Below are 17,036 nucleotides of genomic sequence, written 5' to 3' on the forward strand. Positions count from 1 at the left end.
ACATGATCCTCTCTTTTACTTTTTTGGCCATAAATTTTCCTCATATCCATAGATCTGACAGGTAATTTTTCCAATCTTCCCTAATTGGCTATAACTCTTTATGCTAAATCATATACCCATTCTAAACTTATCTTGGTAGGACATGTGAGAGGTTGGTCATATTTGCCAATTTTAAAAATTGGTTCTTTATCTTGAGTGCCAAACCCACATCAGATGAAAAGATATTTTTTTCTCATTCAACTACTTGCCTTCCTTACTTATATGCATTAATGTTGTCTGTGAAGGAGTTTTTCAGCTTCAAATAATTAAAGATTTCTATTTTATTTTTTGTAATTGCCTCTATTTCTTCTATGTTTAAAAATATGCCTCTTGGGGCAGCTATGTAGTACAATAAGTAGAGCAACCAGACCTACAAATTTTAATAGTCAGGTTTTCTATGAACTTTATTGGAGTTTATAAAACTTGAAAACCAACCATTTGGAAAAAGAAATGCTGGTGATATTCCCTTCACAAGAAAGACAAATAGTTCCTTAGTCATAATCACCCCTCTCCATCATGATTTGTTACTTATTTCTAGACAATGTCCCTAAAATATGTGTTTTTTATGAGTCTAGAAGAACAACATGTAAAAGGAAATCCATTGTAACAAAAATGAAATCACTGTCAACTTATAATTATCTCTGACTAAGCTGAGATCTTGGAGCTGAATGAAAATCTTCAACTTTGTTAATCAGAGGTAGTTACTGCAGTTCTAGAGAAAACAATGACTAGCAAACAAGTGAGGCAAAACTTCCTACCTTTCAAATTCATCCCTGTCTCCGGCATACATGAGAGCTACCAATGTATTGGTGACTGCAGTCCCAACATTGGCTCCCATCATCATGGGAATTGCTGCCTCTACTGTCAACACTGTCAAAGGAAAAAGGTCAGTGAAGAAGAAAAATGGTAGAAATTCACAGGAAGAACACTTAAACTCTCTTCCTAAAACCAAGTGCCCAGAACTATAGAGCAAGGATGCTGGGGCTTTTGCCAAAGCAAGAAAACCAGAGATCACTGGCAGCAATGTTGAAGAGTGAGGACGCTGTTGGCTGTGGTAACATTCTGGTTTCATGATTACCTCTTCCCCCTTCAGAGACTTAGAAACCTCTGTCTTCCATGGAAGTGCTTCATCCCCTTCTCTCCTCCACAGCCACACTCTAGGGAAGTTCAGCTCTTGACCCCACATCTCTCCCTTGCACTAGATGTAAACTAACATATATCCACCAAAAAAGGGGGTGTGGGACCCAGTCCTGGGATCTGGAGAGATCTGGTTCAATTCAAGCTCATGTGAAAAACAAAGCAGTGAAACAAAAGGATCTGGTCTGAATTATCTCTAAGAGAAAAAGAAACCCACTCAAACTGTAGCTACATCAAAGACAGTTATTCAGACTCAGCTGGGTTAAATATCAGACAGGAAAAATGGAATTCAGAAGTACTTCACATTGAGCTCCATTCTTCCAAAGCAATAAGCATTGAAGATTTCAGCTAAGAATATGCAACCCAATTCTGTCAGCTAGAGCTTAATTTTCCAACTCTATCACAAGAATAGGGAGGGTAGATGGACATCAGGAAAGAGATTCAACCTGACAAAAGGATGAAAAAGCAAGAAGATAAGCTTAAAGGCCAGGGCACATTGCAAATGATTATATGATTGTAAAATTTGAATGAAACTCTTTGAATGGATACAGGCTTGCCTAATTAACTTATCTCTGTAGTATGTTTGCTTGTGCTTATTGGTCAGGACTAACTCACCTGAAGTTGACACCATGCTGACAATGATGGATGTGGTTATGCTGGAACTCTGCACCAAAACAGTCGCCAGCAAACTTATCATTGTTCCGGATATGGGGTTGAAAAATATTGAATCATCAATGAAAAGTTTTCGGGCCATTTTTCCTAAAAAGGTAAAGACATGGGGAAAAAAAGGTGGTTGATTGAGACTGCTAGGCTACCATCAAAGGCTAAAAGCCAATGTGTGGAATAAGGATTGAGTGAGGACAGTCACTTGACTGCTAAGGCAGTCACCATGGTGGAGGGCAGTGAGGGTTGGATTTGGTTTTAGGAAGCCATGAGTTCAGATCCTGCCTCTGTTTTCCTCTTTTAGCATAAGTTAGGCACTTTGCTTTTTTGCATAAATCTTAACCTGCCACAAAATGCCAGCCATTATCATCTTTGACCCTGAATGTCACTTTCTCTCACGCTAGTTTAATATCTCTCCTGTTTTAGAAATAATCCACTTGCTGTTCCCCTTATACATAGCTTACTTATTCCTGTTCCTTAGTAAAATTACTCTGGCCTCTAAGGGCCTCTTCTCTCTCTCTTTCACCCTCTTCCCCAAAGATCCTCTCAGTTGCAGGGAGGGCACTCTCTGTCTCTTACTAAGCATCTCTATTATCAGAGTGTCCACAAGGCAGCTGAGTAGTGCATGTGTATAGAAAAATGGGCCTTGAATCAAGAAGTCATGAGATAAACTATAGCCTCAGAGACACTTATTTTCCATGTAACCCCTGACAAGTCACAACTATTTTCAGTCTCAGTTTGAGAATATTTAGTTGCTGAGCACAGTACCTGGTACATAGTAAATGACATGTAAATACTTATTTCCTTCCCCCATTTGGCTTAAAGTATATATATATATATATATATATATATATATTTGTAGACTGTAATAAAGGCCTTAAATGCTTTTCATCAGCTTGTTGTGTTATCTTAACAAAATGGCAATTTCTTCTTGAAGATAAAAGATGGTCTTCCATTTCATTTCTATGACTCCATCCCTGCTCCAGAGCTTAGTCAAAATAATGGCAATGCATTATTAGTTTGCTGAGTGGAAGTATGAAGGGCAGGGTTCATACAAAGGAAATGGAGTGAAGGATAAAGTCAATTGTCCCAAAAATTGGAATAAAAAAGCAAATAACTTTATAACCAGGATACTAATTGAAGTCAACAAGGTAGAAAAGATACAAGACCAGGTTAGAGAATACACACATACACAAACACTCACATATATACTGATCTACCCCTCTTTACTTACAATAACAGATTGTTTTAAGATACAACTGGAAGAAGAAAGGGGGCATTGGGGTGGCTCAATGGATTGAGAGCCAGGCCCAGAGATGGGAGGTCCTGGATTCAAATCTGGCCTCAGATACTTCCTAGTTGTGTGACCCTGGGCAAGCCACTTAACTCCCATTACCTAGCCCTTATCACTCTTCTGCCTTCAAACCAATACATGATATTGATTCTAAGATAGAAGTTAAGGTTTTTTTAAAAGATACAACTGGAAGAATATGTGGAAATAATACAAAGAAGAGTGGCATGAGGAAAGCCCCAAAGGTAGACCTATTTGGACAAAATGACTCCAATTCTCATCTTCACTTTTTTTTTGCATAAATCCAGCATTTTATTTTTCTCATAGAAAATCAGTCCTATTGCCAACACAACACAGAACATACATAGTTGCACATTTCCTAGATTTTAGTCTATAAAAAGAGAGATTATGTTTCAGACATCAATAAAGGGATCAAAATGCAGATTCTGACTACAAAACTTTAATTTGATGGAATATATCTATGTCCAGAGATAGATAAGACAGAGAGAGACAGAGAGAGAGAGAAGTAGATAGATACACATGGAGAGGCAGAGAAAGACAAAGAGAGAGGAAGAAAAGAGAGAGAACAAGATATAAAATATGATTCCTAAACTGTCTCACTTCTAGAGACTAGGGTTGAAGTAATGTGGGTTTGGTACTAGGTTCGTGGGTGGAGAGGAGAAAATGATGAAAAATATGAATCAAGAAGCATCCACGTCAAAATATCTCTTGAATGGATGAAAAATTGATACTCCTGAGAGTATAGTTAAATGAAGGAAGATTAGTCAGGTTCAGATTGCTTATTGATTGATTATGAGTTAAACCAACATCAATTTGAAAGCAAAAAAAATAAGGTAACCCATAAACCTCTGGCCCTTCCTGAAATTGTTTTTCATACCTCCAATCAGCTGGAAGGCACTGCCGAGAATGTCCAAGGAGCAGATATAAAAGAAGAGAAATACCAGCAGGAGCATCACTTTTAGGATGGGTCGAAAAAAAACAAGAATTCTTTCCTTTGTGGAAACAGTCTCTGCAAAAACAATAGATGCAAAAAGAAATTTTATTAAATATAACACTTATTTCTATTAAAAACACTTAAAAGCAGAGGTATAAATTGATTTTCCCTTAGGTTCATAAGAAGAGTACCAGCAGCAAACAATTTTTGTAATTGGGATTAATTGGAAGGCTTCCCCATAAGAGAAAGAGTAAAACAAGTATTCCCATTATCACCATTTTAATGTAATTTTATGTTAGAAATGCTAGGTATAGTAATGAGAAGAAAAAGAATTTTAATAGTCAGAATGTACAAAGAGATAACAAAACTTTTTCTTTTCAAAGATGCTATGAAAATGATAAGTATGTAATTGAGAGAGAGAATCCTAGAGGCTCAATGAAAAAATTAATTTACTTTAGCAAACTGACAGGATGTAAAATATATCACTAACAATATCTTGCAATTGCATACTAAGAGATAAACCAATTAAATTATCCATAGATGGAATAAAATAGCTTCCAAGCAAATCCAGAAGCTAGATGAACATAATGATAAGACACTTTCTATACAAATAAAGTCGGATTCAAATAACTGGAGAAATATTATTTGTTTATGGATGGGCAGAACCAATATAATTAAAATGACAATTGTACTTAAAATAAACTACTTTTTCAATGCCAGCCCAACTAAATTATAAAAATGATTTTGCTGGTCTTGAAAACAATCAACATTGATTTTTTAAAAATGGTCAAAAATATCAAATGAGTTTTCTAGTATTCTGAACCACAGATGGTAAAGGGAGGACTACTTGGAAGGAGAATATAGGAGTCCTGCTTGTTATCTCTGGGTGGAAAATTCTTTTTGCATTTCCACATGGAAAACCAGGTCTAAGGCTTGGGACACAGTCACAGAGTGAGGAGGAAGACCAGCATATATCAGTACTTGTAGCCACAGGGGAGCAGGGGACCCCGGTTATCATTCCAAGACAGAAAAGAATGCTTGGGGTTACTCACACACCAGAGAACAGGGAGAGTGTTAAATACACATATCCTTATCATCATTCCACCTTGGAAGATCTTAAAGCAGATAGATCTCCAGTGCCAGCTCTGAAGGCAGCTACACAAAGAACCTAAAGCTTAGAACAATAATCCATTCAGCACAGTGACAAATCCTGACTTTAATAGTTTTTAAACTAAAAGAAAAGGAAAAGACAGGAAATTGAGCAAACAATAAAAAAGAAAGCACATAGACAGGTATTTTGGTAATGGTACACTCAAACTCAGAAGAACACAATGAAGTTAATCTTTTTTTTTTTAATTTTTTTTTAAACCCTTGTACTTCGGTATATTGTCTCATAGGTGGAAGATTGGTAAGGGTGGGCTATGGGGGTCTAGTGACTTGCCCAGGGTCACACAGCTGGGAAGTGGCTGAGGCCGGGTTTGAACCTAGGACCTCCTGTCTCTAGGCCTGACTCTCACTCCACTGAGCTACCCAGCTGTCCCAAATGAAGTTAATCTTGCTGCATCCAGTGCCTCCTAGAAAAATGTGAACTGTTCTCAAACCCCCCAAAAATAAATGGAGGGATCTCAGAGAGGATTTCAAAAATCAAATAAGAGAAGTAGAAGAAAAATTTACAAAATAAATGAGTGATATGTGTAAATCATGAAAAAAGAGTCAATAGCCTGGCAAAGGAGGCACAAAAAAATACTGAAGAATTGATTATTTTAAAAACCAGAATGGGCCTATTGGTAGAAGAGCCACAGAGATCCAAAGAAGAGAAGAAAGAACTTTTTAAAAAGCAGAATTGGCCAAATGGGAAAAGATATTAAAAATGCACTGAAAAGAAAAACTTCTTGAAAGAGAATTGGCCCTTTGGGAAAAGGGGTACAAAAATTCACAGAGGAAAATAACTGTATACCAAATTGAATTATCCAAATGGAAAAGAATATACAAAACCTCAATTGGGAAAACAATGCCTTAAAAACTAGAATTAGGCATATGGAAACTAATGAGTCCCTAAGACATGAAGAAATAATCAGATTAAGCCAAAAGAATAAAAAAAAATAGAAGAAAATGTGAGATATCTCATAGGAAACACAACTGACCTGGAAAATAAATTCAGGTGACATACTTTAAGAATTATAGGACTTTCTGAAAGCAATGATGAAAAAATCTCAAGGCAGGTAGGAATTTGGGGAGAGGCAAGGAGGAAGAGAATTCAAGACCTGATAGTTCTTTTTTTAATATTAGAAATTGTTTACAATTACATGTAAAAAAATTAAAAATTGATGCCTCAAAAATATTTTGGATGTCAAATGAATCTCATTCTCAGAATCTATATTTTTGATGAGTCCATATCTTGGAACAAGATGCTAAGTAAAATTCTGGTCATTCTCTGAGAAATGGCCTGACTGACTCCTGTCAGCTGTTCTGGCCTCAGCAAGTTCTTTAGCATTTTACTTAGTAACTCCACATAAACAAATTATTTCCCTTTGCTAGAAATCAGTCCCCTCTCTTCTAGTATCTTGAAAGCCTGTTTGAATGCACATAATTCACAGTTTTGGGCTGACCAGGTCTCTGGAGGGTGGCCTTCTATTCATTACAGTCTCTTTGCTTTCCTTAATTACAGCATATTCCTTCCTTCCTTTGCCATCTAAGACTCTTGGGGACTCATCTATAGATAAGTTCTCTTCCCCAGGCAGGGGAGACTCTTACAAACTCTTCCTCACTTTAGTCTGGTCTATTACTTCCATCTCTGTTTCCTTTATCTCTCTATAATTTTCTTTCACAGTTCCCCACAGAACCTTTGCAGGGTTTAAATTGTAAGCTAATATCAGAACTAGGTCATCTTTCTCTAACAAGAGGGCCTCATCCTTCAACATCTTGGAGTCTTTGGTCTCTGTGAAAGAATATCCTGTTCTCTCTGTTGTTTGGAACAATTCTCTTTCAAGCGGTCTATTTTTCCATAGCTGTCATGTATAGTGATTGGAGCCTTTCCAAACTTGTTGCTGCATCCCCTGCTTCCCTCCTTCATATAAATCTGTTACTTCTGAGTCTGAGTTTTCTGAAAGAGTTCTTTTAAAGCATTATTTACCCAATCTTCCATTTTCTGGAGCTTTCTACTACTATCTGGCAGAGGATTAGCAGTTACATGTAGGCCAGAATTCAAAAAATCAGTGGAGGTTTCATCCTTCTCCAGTTTGACTTTATAAATCTGATTCCCTGAACCACATTTTCTTGAGGAATTGAATGTTCTGGTCTTGAGAGGAACATTCTTGCTCCTCCTTTCTCTCTGCTTCTGAGGGACATTCCATTTCTCCCCCAGAGCCACTCAAGGATTTACTAGTGAATTCAATTATTAATTCAATCCTCTATCTTAGTGGTGTTACCCTTTCCATTCTTCCTTAGTTTTCTCCCTAAAATTGTGGCCTAGCTATAGCATAACTTGTCCTACTGCCCAGAAGCTGTATCTCTTCCTGTTCTCTTGCCATTTGTTAAAAATAAAAAGACTTTTTATTGTTCTCTTTCAGAGTTTTTGATTCTTGCTTCCCTATTCTATCCCAACTCAGAAGGCCCGTCTCAAGACTAGTCCAGGATGTCTCCTATTCATACTAATCTTCCCAAGTTCCTCAGAACAAAGAAGTTCTGTGTTTATACAAAGAATTTAATTTTGTGGCACCTCTACCTTGCCAATTAGCTCAGATCCAGCAATTATTCATCTCCACCAGCTGCTATCTTAGCTCAGATCAATACTCCTTTCTGTATCACAACCTCAATAACCAACTCAGGTGCAGCTTTAAGCTATCTTGTACCTATACAAGAAACTTGGGGAACTACTTCCATTTTCCACCCTTAAAATTGCCCTACAACTTGATCATCCACAGGCCTCTAACAAGATCCCAGCTGAGATAAACTAATCATACTTGCTGAATCTTTCTACCTGGCACTGGATGCTGAGGGATTTACCCTTTTCAGTCTGGAAGATCAACTTTACTCTCTTTCTCCATTTAGTCTTTTAATACTACTGTCATCTCAAACATCCTAATTAGAAACCCCCTTCTCCAGACTTGTCTCTCTCTCTGACTTATCTCTTTCTTTTAGGGTCTCACAATACACAGGCACTGCACTGCTTTCTCCTCAGCTGTTTTTCTCTGACCTTCATTCACACAAGCTCCAGGAAAAAAAATACTGCCCCCTTTCCAGGGCTTACTGCTTATATTCATGCAAAATGGTCTCCACATTAGAAATGTTGGGTCAGAGCTCTTCTCTTTTTCTTTTGCATCTACCAGTCCCTATCTCCCCTTTTGCTTGCAGGGTTTTTTTGAAGCATAAAGGCTTCAAATTTGCCTAAATGGGTGACCTGAGAGGCACCTCTATCTCTCTAGAATTCTAGGTAGGTCCCCACCTGTGTGGATTGGAATTTTTGGGAGCTTGCACCCCAGAAATTACTATAATGAGCACATAGGTGACTTGATAAGATGCTGGCAGAGAAAAAAGTGGCTTTATTTGGAGAAAACCTCAGAAGGGAGAGGGGAAAGGAAAGGAAAGGAAAGAAAAGGAATTCTGCTCATAAGAGTGGTTGACTCAGGGCAAAAAATGTCTTCTCTCCTTCTATGTTCAATCACAGACTTTTATATTAATCCTGACAAAAATTCTCCTCCTTCCCACTGTCCAATCCTTTTTTGGGGATTCTGGGGGGTTTCACTATGACTTTCACAGTCTTGAGTATGTGATTTTCTACATTACATACCCCTAAAGTCCCCCATGATCAAAAAAACCTTGAGTAACATGGGATTTTCAGCCTAGGACAGAAAAGATACAATTGAAACTCACTCTTCTTCTTTCAGCCTATCTCAAAGTTGGCATTCTTCCCAGGGTAAGGATAAACTCTTTGCAGAGTTTTGGAAAATAGGTCAGGAAAATTGAACATTTCATGGGGTAGGGTGGGGAGAAATTTTTAGTTTAAGAAATAGTAATTTAATTCAGGATTCTTGAAAATTGGAGCTACAAGCTAAATACTCCTCTGAATATTACATGCTAAATCTCATCCCACACAGTCTCCATCCCTTTTCCAGATTAAATTCTACTCAAACTTATCAATTGCTTGTGATATGTAATTGATAAACAAGTAAACAGCTGATAAGTGCACCTGGCATCTTCAGAACAAAAGATGTTGTTTGCGAAGGATTTTGTCACCAAACCAGTTGACATTCTTTTCCAGGCAGAAATGGAGAGACTCATTCACCCATTCCAACAGACTTCTGCAGAATCCAACTGTTTTGGAATCTTCAGTCACTAAATATATCCTACTTCTGCCTGGTCCCAAGTGTTAGACTAAAATAAACTCTCAGTTATCTAAGAAATGCTGAGCCAGTCTCAGAGCAACTTAGGATACTTAGAGTTTCTGTGTAACACCAAGATGGATTCAAGGGATATAAGGATGAGGGATTCTCAAACCCTACAATAATGGTTCAAAGCAGAATTGTTTTCCTTTCAAGAAGAACTAAGAGTTCAATGATGGAGCCAGTAAGTGTGCCTGGGAGAGGAGAGGAGGAAGTGTTTTTATGTTAGTGGTATAAGTTACTATAGTCAAGTCATTTAGATGGCTGCTTGTTCTAGGAAAAATGTAACCATGCTGCCCCATTCACAATCTTTTGCTTAATTAAGGCAAACTAAGGACATTGCCTGTAAACTTTTTAGCTCTTTAAGTAGAGAATGAATAGTCAGTTTTTCCCTCAGTAATGGTTCCTCCTTTGTGGAGTGGAATTTGTGGGGAGATTGCACCCTCATAAATCTATGAGCTGACAGGAGACTTAGATAAGATGCTGGCAGGGGAAAAGCAGCTTTATTTGGAGAAAAAAGCAGACAGTAGGGAAGGGAGGGGCAGAGGAAAGGGAAGGGAAGGAAAAGAAATTCTGCCCACAAAAGCTGCTTTCTCTGTGTAAGCACAGACTGATGCAAGATTCTCCTCCTTCACTCTGTCCAATCCTGTACAAGCTAAGGTTGTGACATTCACAGTCTTGAGCATGTGATTTTCATCATTACTTACCCTAAAGACTCCCATGATCAAAACCCCATGACTATCATGGGATTTTCAGCTTGGTTCAGTAAAGATACAATTGAAACTCCCTGTTCCTTCTTATCTTGTCCTTCTTCCTAGAGTTGGCATTTGTCCTAGGCTATATAGATAAACTCTTCTCAAGAGTTTTTGAAAATAGGTCAGGAAAACTAAGAATTTTACTGGGTGGAGGGCAGCTTTACTTCAAGAATAGAAATACTAAGATGTCTTAAAAATTGGTATTACAAGCCAAATATTACTCTGAGAACTACATACTGAATTTCATCTGACACACTTCTCTTAATTGGTGGGTCTTTAAATAAATGATGATTCATTGATTTAGAGGCCTGAAAATTGCCTCAATTAGTAGGTGAAATGCTAAATGATCTGGACAGGACTCTGGCATAATCTAAAAGTGTCAGAACAGTAAGTTAACACCATTGAATATTTTCAGTGCTGAGATCTACCCTTTAATAAATTCTGATTCTTTTGAAGTGTGTTCCTCCACTAATATTTCTGACACTCTTATCTTCCTTACCTACTCAAGGAATGTATCTAGCTTCATTTGTAAAGTGGCCAAGTCAGTAGTTAGCCCCACTTTAGCTTGGTCCTTTCACTTTAGATCACTACAACTTGTTATCTCTCCTACTTGGAAGTGATTAGAGGACAAGAATGAAGGAAAAGGGAAGGAGTGTTGGCACAAATGAAAGAACTCAACTTCTGGAGACTGGAGACCATAATTCAAATTCTGCCACTGAGATTGATCATCTTTCTCATCTTGGGCAAATCACTTTACTTCCCTGCATCTCAGTTTTACAAGCTGTAAAGTGAGATGGCTAGATTTTATCTCTCAAGTCTTTTCCACCTCTAACTCAGAACTGGATTAAAATTCTAGGGAAAAGATCTTCCAAGAAAGATGATGAGGAAAATTAAATTTCATGATGATTTGAATTATAATTAAGCTGCTAGTGTTATTTTTATTGTAAAATAAACAGCAGGTTCTTTCTTTCCCATTTTATCCTCTTGTAGCTGTCAAAAAAGCAGAGCTCCATCACTCTTGTATCAGGAACAATGAGGGAGTTTCTCCATTTAGGAGAAATTTCAACTTCAACAACTGAAACAATGCTGGATATGGAGTCAAGCAAACTGAGGTCAAATCTAGATTCTCCCCACTTACTACCTGTGTAAAAAGTTACCAAACCTCTTTGGTAGTTTCTACATTTATAAAATTAAAGGTCTGAACTAACTGGTGACCTCTCAAGACCATTCCAACTCTCAAATTCATAATATCTATAGAACTTAACAAAGTTTGCAAAATATTTCCATCACATTATCCCCATTTTATAGATGTGGATGCTAAGGCTCAGATATGTGAGAAGTCACTCAACAAATCATATACAAGATTTGATCACAGGTTTCCAGGCTCAGATATGTGAGAAGTCACTCAACAAATCATATACAAGATTTGATCACAGGTTTCCAATCTAGGAGTATTGTTCAGCAAAGAATCAATAAGATCTAAAAATGGGAACCTTGAAGAGCACTAGTTCAATATTATCACTCAACAGATGAGGGAACTGAAAATCCTCAAGGAATAGTCCCAAAAGTCTTCCAGGTGTGAAATAGCAGGTCCTCTGACTACAAAGCCAGCCCTCTTCCTACTCCTAACCCTCACCTCTGGTCATCCTTGCCTTCAAAAGTCTCTTAAAAATTAGCATAAAAAAATTAGCATCACTTTCTCTGTTAGGATAAATCTGCCTACTTCCCTCACCTCTAGAAACTAGGATAAATTTCCACAAGATACTCCATTCTTCTAACATTTATATAGACTAACCCTTAAAATGTGAATACTCTCTCTATAAAAACAAAACAAAACAAAACATAAAAAACTCTCCTTCCATTCCTGACTACTTGCCCATCATTTTCCTGTAGTTGTTGAAAAGTGGCAGCTATCTTATACTCCATTCTTCAACTCAGAGAAAATACTCGTTCCAGGGGTCACAGGCAGCCCACTGTTCCCCACAAGCACTTTTAGGCAAGCCCCTTTTCCAGCATATAATACTGTCCTTTTAGTCACTCTGGTGTGAACACAGCCTGTCTAATGGACAGGAGAAAGAAACCACCATTTGGCTAAGTATATGTATTTCTTCCATCTCAAGATATAAAGATTCATTTTCATTTATTTATTTAATTTAAATTTTAAAATTTTGAATATTTTCCCATAGTTACATGTTTCATGTTCTTTCCCCCTCCCCCAAAGTCCCCTCCTCCTAGAGCCAATGCGCAATTCCACTGGGTTTTACATGTATCATTGATCAAGACCTAATTCCATATTATTGATAGTTGTACTAGAGTTATCGTTTAGTGTCTACATCCCCAATAATATCCCCATCAACCCATGTATTCAAGCAGTTGTTTTTCCTCTGTGTTTCTACTCCCACAGTTCTTCCTTCAAATGTGGCTAGTTGTCCTTCTCATAAGTCCCTCAGCATTGCTCTGGATCCTTGCATTGCTGCTAGTAGAGAAATTCATTACATTCAATTGTGCCACAGTGTTTCAGCCTCTGTGTACAACATTCTCCTGGTTCTGCTCCTTTCACTCTGCATCAATTCCTGGAGGTCATTCCAGTTCATGTGAAATTCCTCCATTTCATTATTCCTTTTCACACAATAGTATTCCATCACCAGCAGGTATCACAATTTGTTCAGCCATTCCCCAATCCGAAGGACATTCCCTCATTTTCCAATTTTTTGCCACCACAGAGTGCGGCTATAAATATTTTTGTACAAGTTTTTTTTTCCTTATTATCTCTTTGGGGTATAAACCAAGCAGCATTATGGCTGGATCAAAAGGTAGATAGTCTTTTAAAGCCTGGACATAGTTCCAAATTGCCATCCAGAATGGTTGGATCAATTCACAACTCTACCAGCAATGCATTAATGTCCGAATTTTGCCACATCCCCTCAACATTCAACACTTTCCTTTGCTGTCATGTTAGCTAATCTGCTAGGTTTGAGGTGGTACCATAGAGTTGTTTTGATTTGCATTTCTCTAATTATTAGAGATTTAGAACACTTTCTCATGTGCTTATTGAGAGTTTTGATTTCTTTATCTGAAAATTGCCTATTCATGTTCCTTGCCCATTTATCAATTGGGTAATGGCTTGATTTTTTTGTACAATTGATTTACTCCTTATAAATTTCAGTAATTAGGTCTTTGTCAGTTTTTTGTTATAAATATTTTTTTCCAATTTGTTGATTTCCTTCTAATTTTGGTTGCTTTGGTTTTGTGTGTGCAAAATCTTTTAAATTTAATGTAATCAAAATTATTTATTTTACACTTTGTAATTTTTTCTAACTCTTGCTTGATTTTAAATTCTTTCTTTTTCCAGAGATCTGACAAGTATACTATTCTGTGTCTGCCTAATTTACTTACAGTTTTCTTCTTTTTATTCATGTCATTCACCCTTGCAGGATTTTTAGAAGCATACAGAAGGCTTCAAATTTGTCCACATGTGTAAACTGAGGCACCTCTTTTATTCTAGAATCCCAGGTGAGATCCCACCTGTGTAGATTGGAATTTTGGGGGAGCTTGCACCCTCAGAAATCTCTCTAATGAGCACACAGGAGACTTGATAAGATGCTGGCAGAGAAAAAAGTGGCTTTGTTTGTAGAAAACAGCAGATAGCGGGGAAGTGGCAGGAGAAGGAAAGAAAAAGGGATTCTGTCAATGTAAGTGACTTGCTTTGGGCAAAAAAAGACCTCTCTTTTTCTATGTAATCAAAGACTTTTATAAAAATCCTGACATAAGATTCTTTTCCTTCCCTCTGTCCAATATTGTAGGGGGTTGGGAGGGGAGGGGCCTGACTATGACTTTCACTGTCTTGAGCATATGATTTTCAGTATTACTTACCTGTAACAACCCCTATGATAAAAACAAAACAAAACAAAAAAATCCTGTGACTATCATGGGATTTTCAGCATATGACAATAATGACACAATTGAAACTCCCTGTTCCTTCTTATCTTGTCCTTCTTCCTAGAGCTGGCATTTGTCCCAGGCTACAGATAAAGTCTTCTCAAGGTTTTTGAAAATAGGTCAGGAAAACTAAGAATTTTATTGGGTAGAGGGCAGCTTTACTCCAAGAAATAGAATACTAAGGAGTCTTGAAAATTGCCATTACAAGCCAAATACTACTCCGAGAATTACACACTGAATCTCATCTGATACACTCTTCTTAATAGGTGAGTCTTTAATAAATGATGATTCATTGATTTAGAGGCCTGCAAACTGCCTCAGTTAGGAGGTGAAATGCGAAATGATTTGGACAGGACTCTCTGGCATAATTTTAAAGAGTCAGAACAGTAACTTAATACTATTGAATGTTTTCAGGGCTGAGATCTACCCTTTAATAAATCCTGATTCTACTGAAGTGTGTTCCTCCACTAATATTTCTGACACTCTTATCTTCCTTACCTACTCAAGGAACATATCTAGCTTCATTTGTAAAGTGGCCTGGACCTTTAACTTTAATTTGGTCCTTTAACTTTAGATCACTACAGTTCATAATCTCTCTCCAACTAGACAGTGTGTAGAGGACAAGAATAAAAGGAAAGGGGAATCAGTGTTGGCATAAATGAAAAAACTCAACTTCTGAAGACTGGAGTCCATAATTCAAATTCTACCACTGAGGTTGATCATCTTTCTCATCTTGGGCAAATCACTTCACTTTCTTGAATCTCAGTTTTATCAGCTATAAAGTAAGGGGGTTAGATTCTATCTCGGTAATCCTTTCCACCTCTAACTCAGAACTGGATTATAATTCTAGGGAAAAGGTCTGCCAAGAAAGATGATGAGGAAAATTAAGTTTCATTATGATTTGAATTATAATTAGGCTGCTAGTGTTATTTTTTAATAAAATAAACAGCAGGTTCTTTTTCTCCTATTCTACCCTGTTGTAGCTGTTAGAAAAGCACAGCTCCATCATTCTTGTACAAGAAGCAATGAGGGAGTTTCTCTATCTAAGAGAAATAACAACTGAAACAACACTGGATAAGGAGTCAAGCAAACTGAGGTCAAATCTAGATTTTCTCCCCTTACTACCTGTGTAAAAAGTTACCAAATCTCTTTGGCAGTTCTACATTTATAAAATTAAAGGTATGGACTACATAGTGACCTCTCAAGACCATTCCAATTCTCAAATTCATGATATCTATAGAACTTACAAAGTTTGCCAAATATTTCCATCACATTACCCCATCTTATGGATGAGGAAGGTGAGACTCAGATAAGTGAGAGGTCACTCAACAAATCATATATAAGATTTGATCACAGGTTTCCAGTTTAGAAGTATTGTTTAGCAAAGAATCAATAAGATCTAAAAATGGGAACCTTGAAGAGCATTAGTTCAATTTTATCACTTAACAGATGAGGGAACTGAAAAATCATCAAGGAGTAGTCCCAAAGTCTTCCAGATGTGAAATAGCAGGTCCTCTGACTACAAAGCCAACCCTCTTTCTACTCCTAACTCTTACCTCTGGCCTTCCTTGCCGTCAATAATGCCTTAAAAATTAGCATCATTTTCTCTGTGTTGGGATAAATTAGCCTACACTCCTTACCTCTGGTTCAATATTATCATTTAACAGATGAGTGTAAAGGTGAAAATTAATAGTTGAACAATAATTTTATGAAATTATGTAGTCACCAATATTTATTATATCTCAAGTCAGGAATTTATTTACAAATATTTACAAAATTGAGAGGAAACAATAAAGTAGAGAAATGTGAAGAGGTTAGAGAGGTTATCTATCCTATCAAACTAAATGTTTACTCCAGATCTGCTTAATCCAGGCAAAGATCAATTAGCTCCCAACCAGGAAGGCTGATGGTAAGTAACCACGTGGTCTCCTCTAAGATGGAAGCTAGTCTCTTAGGAACCTAGGAAAAGAGTCCGCCTTTCACTCACCCAAAGAAGTAGTCCAAGCCCACAATCCAAGCTGCAGTCTCCAGCAAGGCTCCCTTGAAGACTTTCCCCCATTCTGAAGAATAACTCCAGAAGGGAATCTCTTCAGACTATCTTCTCAAAGACAATCTGCTCTGAGGAAGTTTGGGACTTGCCTTTATGGTGACTTCTTTTCCCTACCCCTCTTCACAGAGGCCAATCACAGTTTCCAAATTGTCTAGCACTGCCCAGAGGGCAGTGTCTGTGGGATTGATTTCTCACTTTCTGAAGGTTAAATTCTCATCTAAGGGTGAGAATTGTCTAAATCGCTCCTTATGAAGAGGTGAATACTCATCCTGGCTGATTGAGTTTCTGAGGATGTGAATTCACTAAGTGATTTGCCAGCTCCTCCACTTAGTTCAAGCTTGTGTTGATTCGATCAAAAGGTAGACAAAGGAGAGTTAATCCTGTCTTTACAATCTACTGAGGTTAAGTTAGTGTTAATTCAAGATAGACAATAGAGTAAAGAATTCTCTTTCACAGCGAGAAAACTGAAAATACTCAAGGAATAGTTTCAAAGTCTTCCAGGTGTGAAATAGCAGGTCCTGACTACAAAGCCAGCCCTCTTCCTCCTCCTAACATCCTCCTTAGCCTACACTCCTCACCTCTGGGAACTAGGATAAATTTGCAGAAGATAACATTTACGCGGACAAACCCTTAAAATCTGAATGCTCCATATATAAAAACAAAACAAAAACAAAATCATAAACTCTCATTCCAGTCCTGACTACTTGCCCAACATTTTCCTGTAGTTGTTGAAAAGTGGCAACTCCATTCTTCAACTCAGAGAAAATACTGCTTCCAGGGGTAACAGGAAGCCCACTGTTCCCAACAATCACTTTTAGGCAAGCTC

The 17,036-nt window shown here is 37.5% G+C and overlaps 1 protein-coding gene across 1 annotated transcript in view; it reads right to left on the bottom strand.

The window, feature by feature from the left end:
- The window catches only part of LOC123252439 (sodium-dependent phosphate transport protein 2B-like), a 69,409-nt gene that overhangs the window by 20,869 nt on the left and 31,504 nt on the right, over nt 1-17,036 (bottom strand). The window contains exons 5-7 of the mRNA XM_044681750.1: nt 4,029-4,160; nt 1,792-1,935; nt 798-909 (exon numbers count right to left, since the gene is read on the bottom strand). Coding sequence (XP_044537685.1) covers nt 798-909; nt 1,792-1,935; nt 4,029-4,160 — 388 coding nt within the window. The remainder of the gene's footprint in view (nt 1-797; nt 910-1,791; nt 1,936-4,028; nt 4,161-17,036) is intronic.

The sequence above is a fragment of the Gracilinanus agilis genome, chromosome 6 (genome assembly GCF_016433145.1).
Source record: "Gracilinanus agilis isolate LMUSP501 chromosome 6, AgileGrace, whole genome shotgun sequence".
NCBI lineage: Eukaryota > Metazoa > Chordata > Mammalia > Didelphimorphia > Didelphidae > Gracilinanus > Gracilinanus agilis.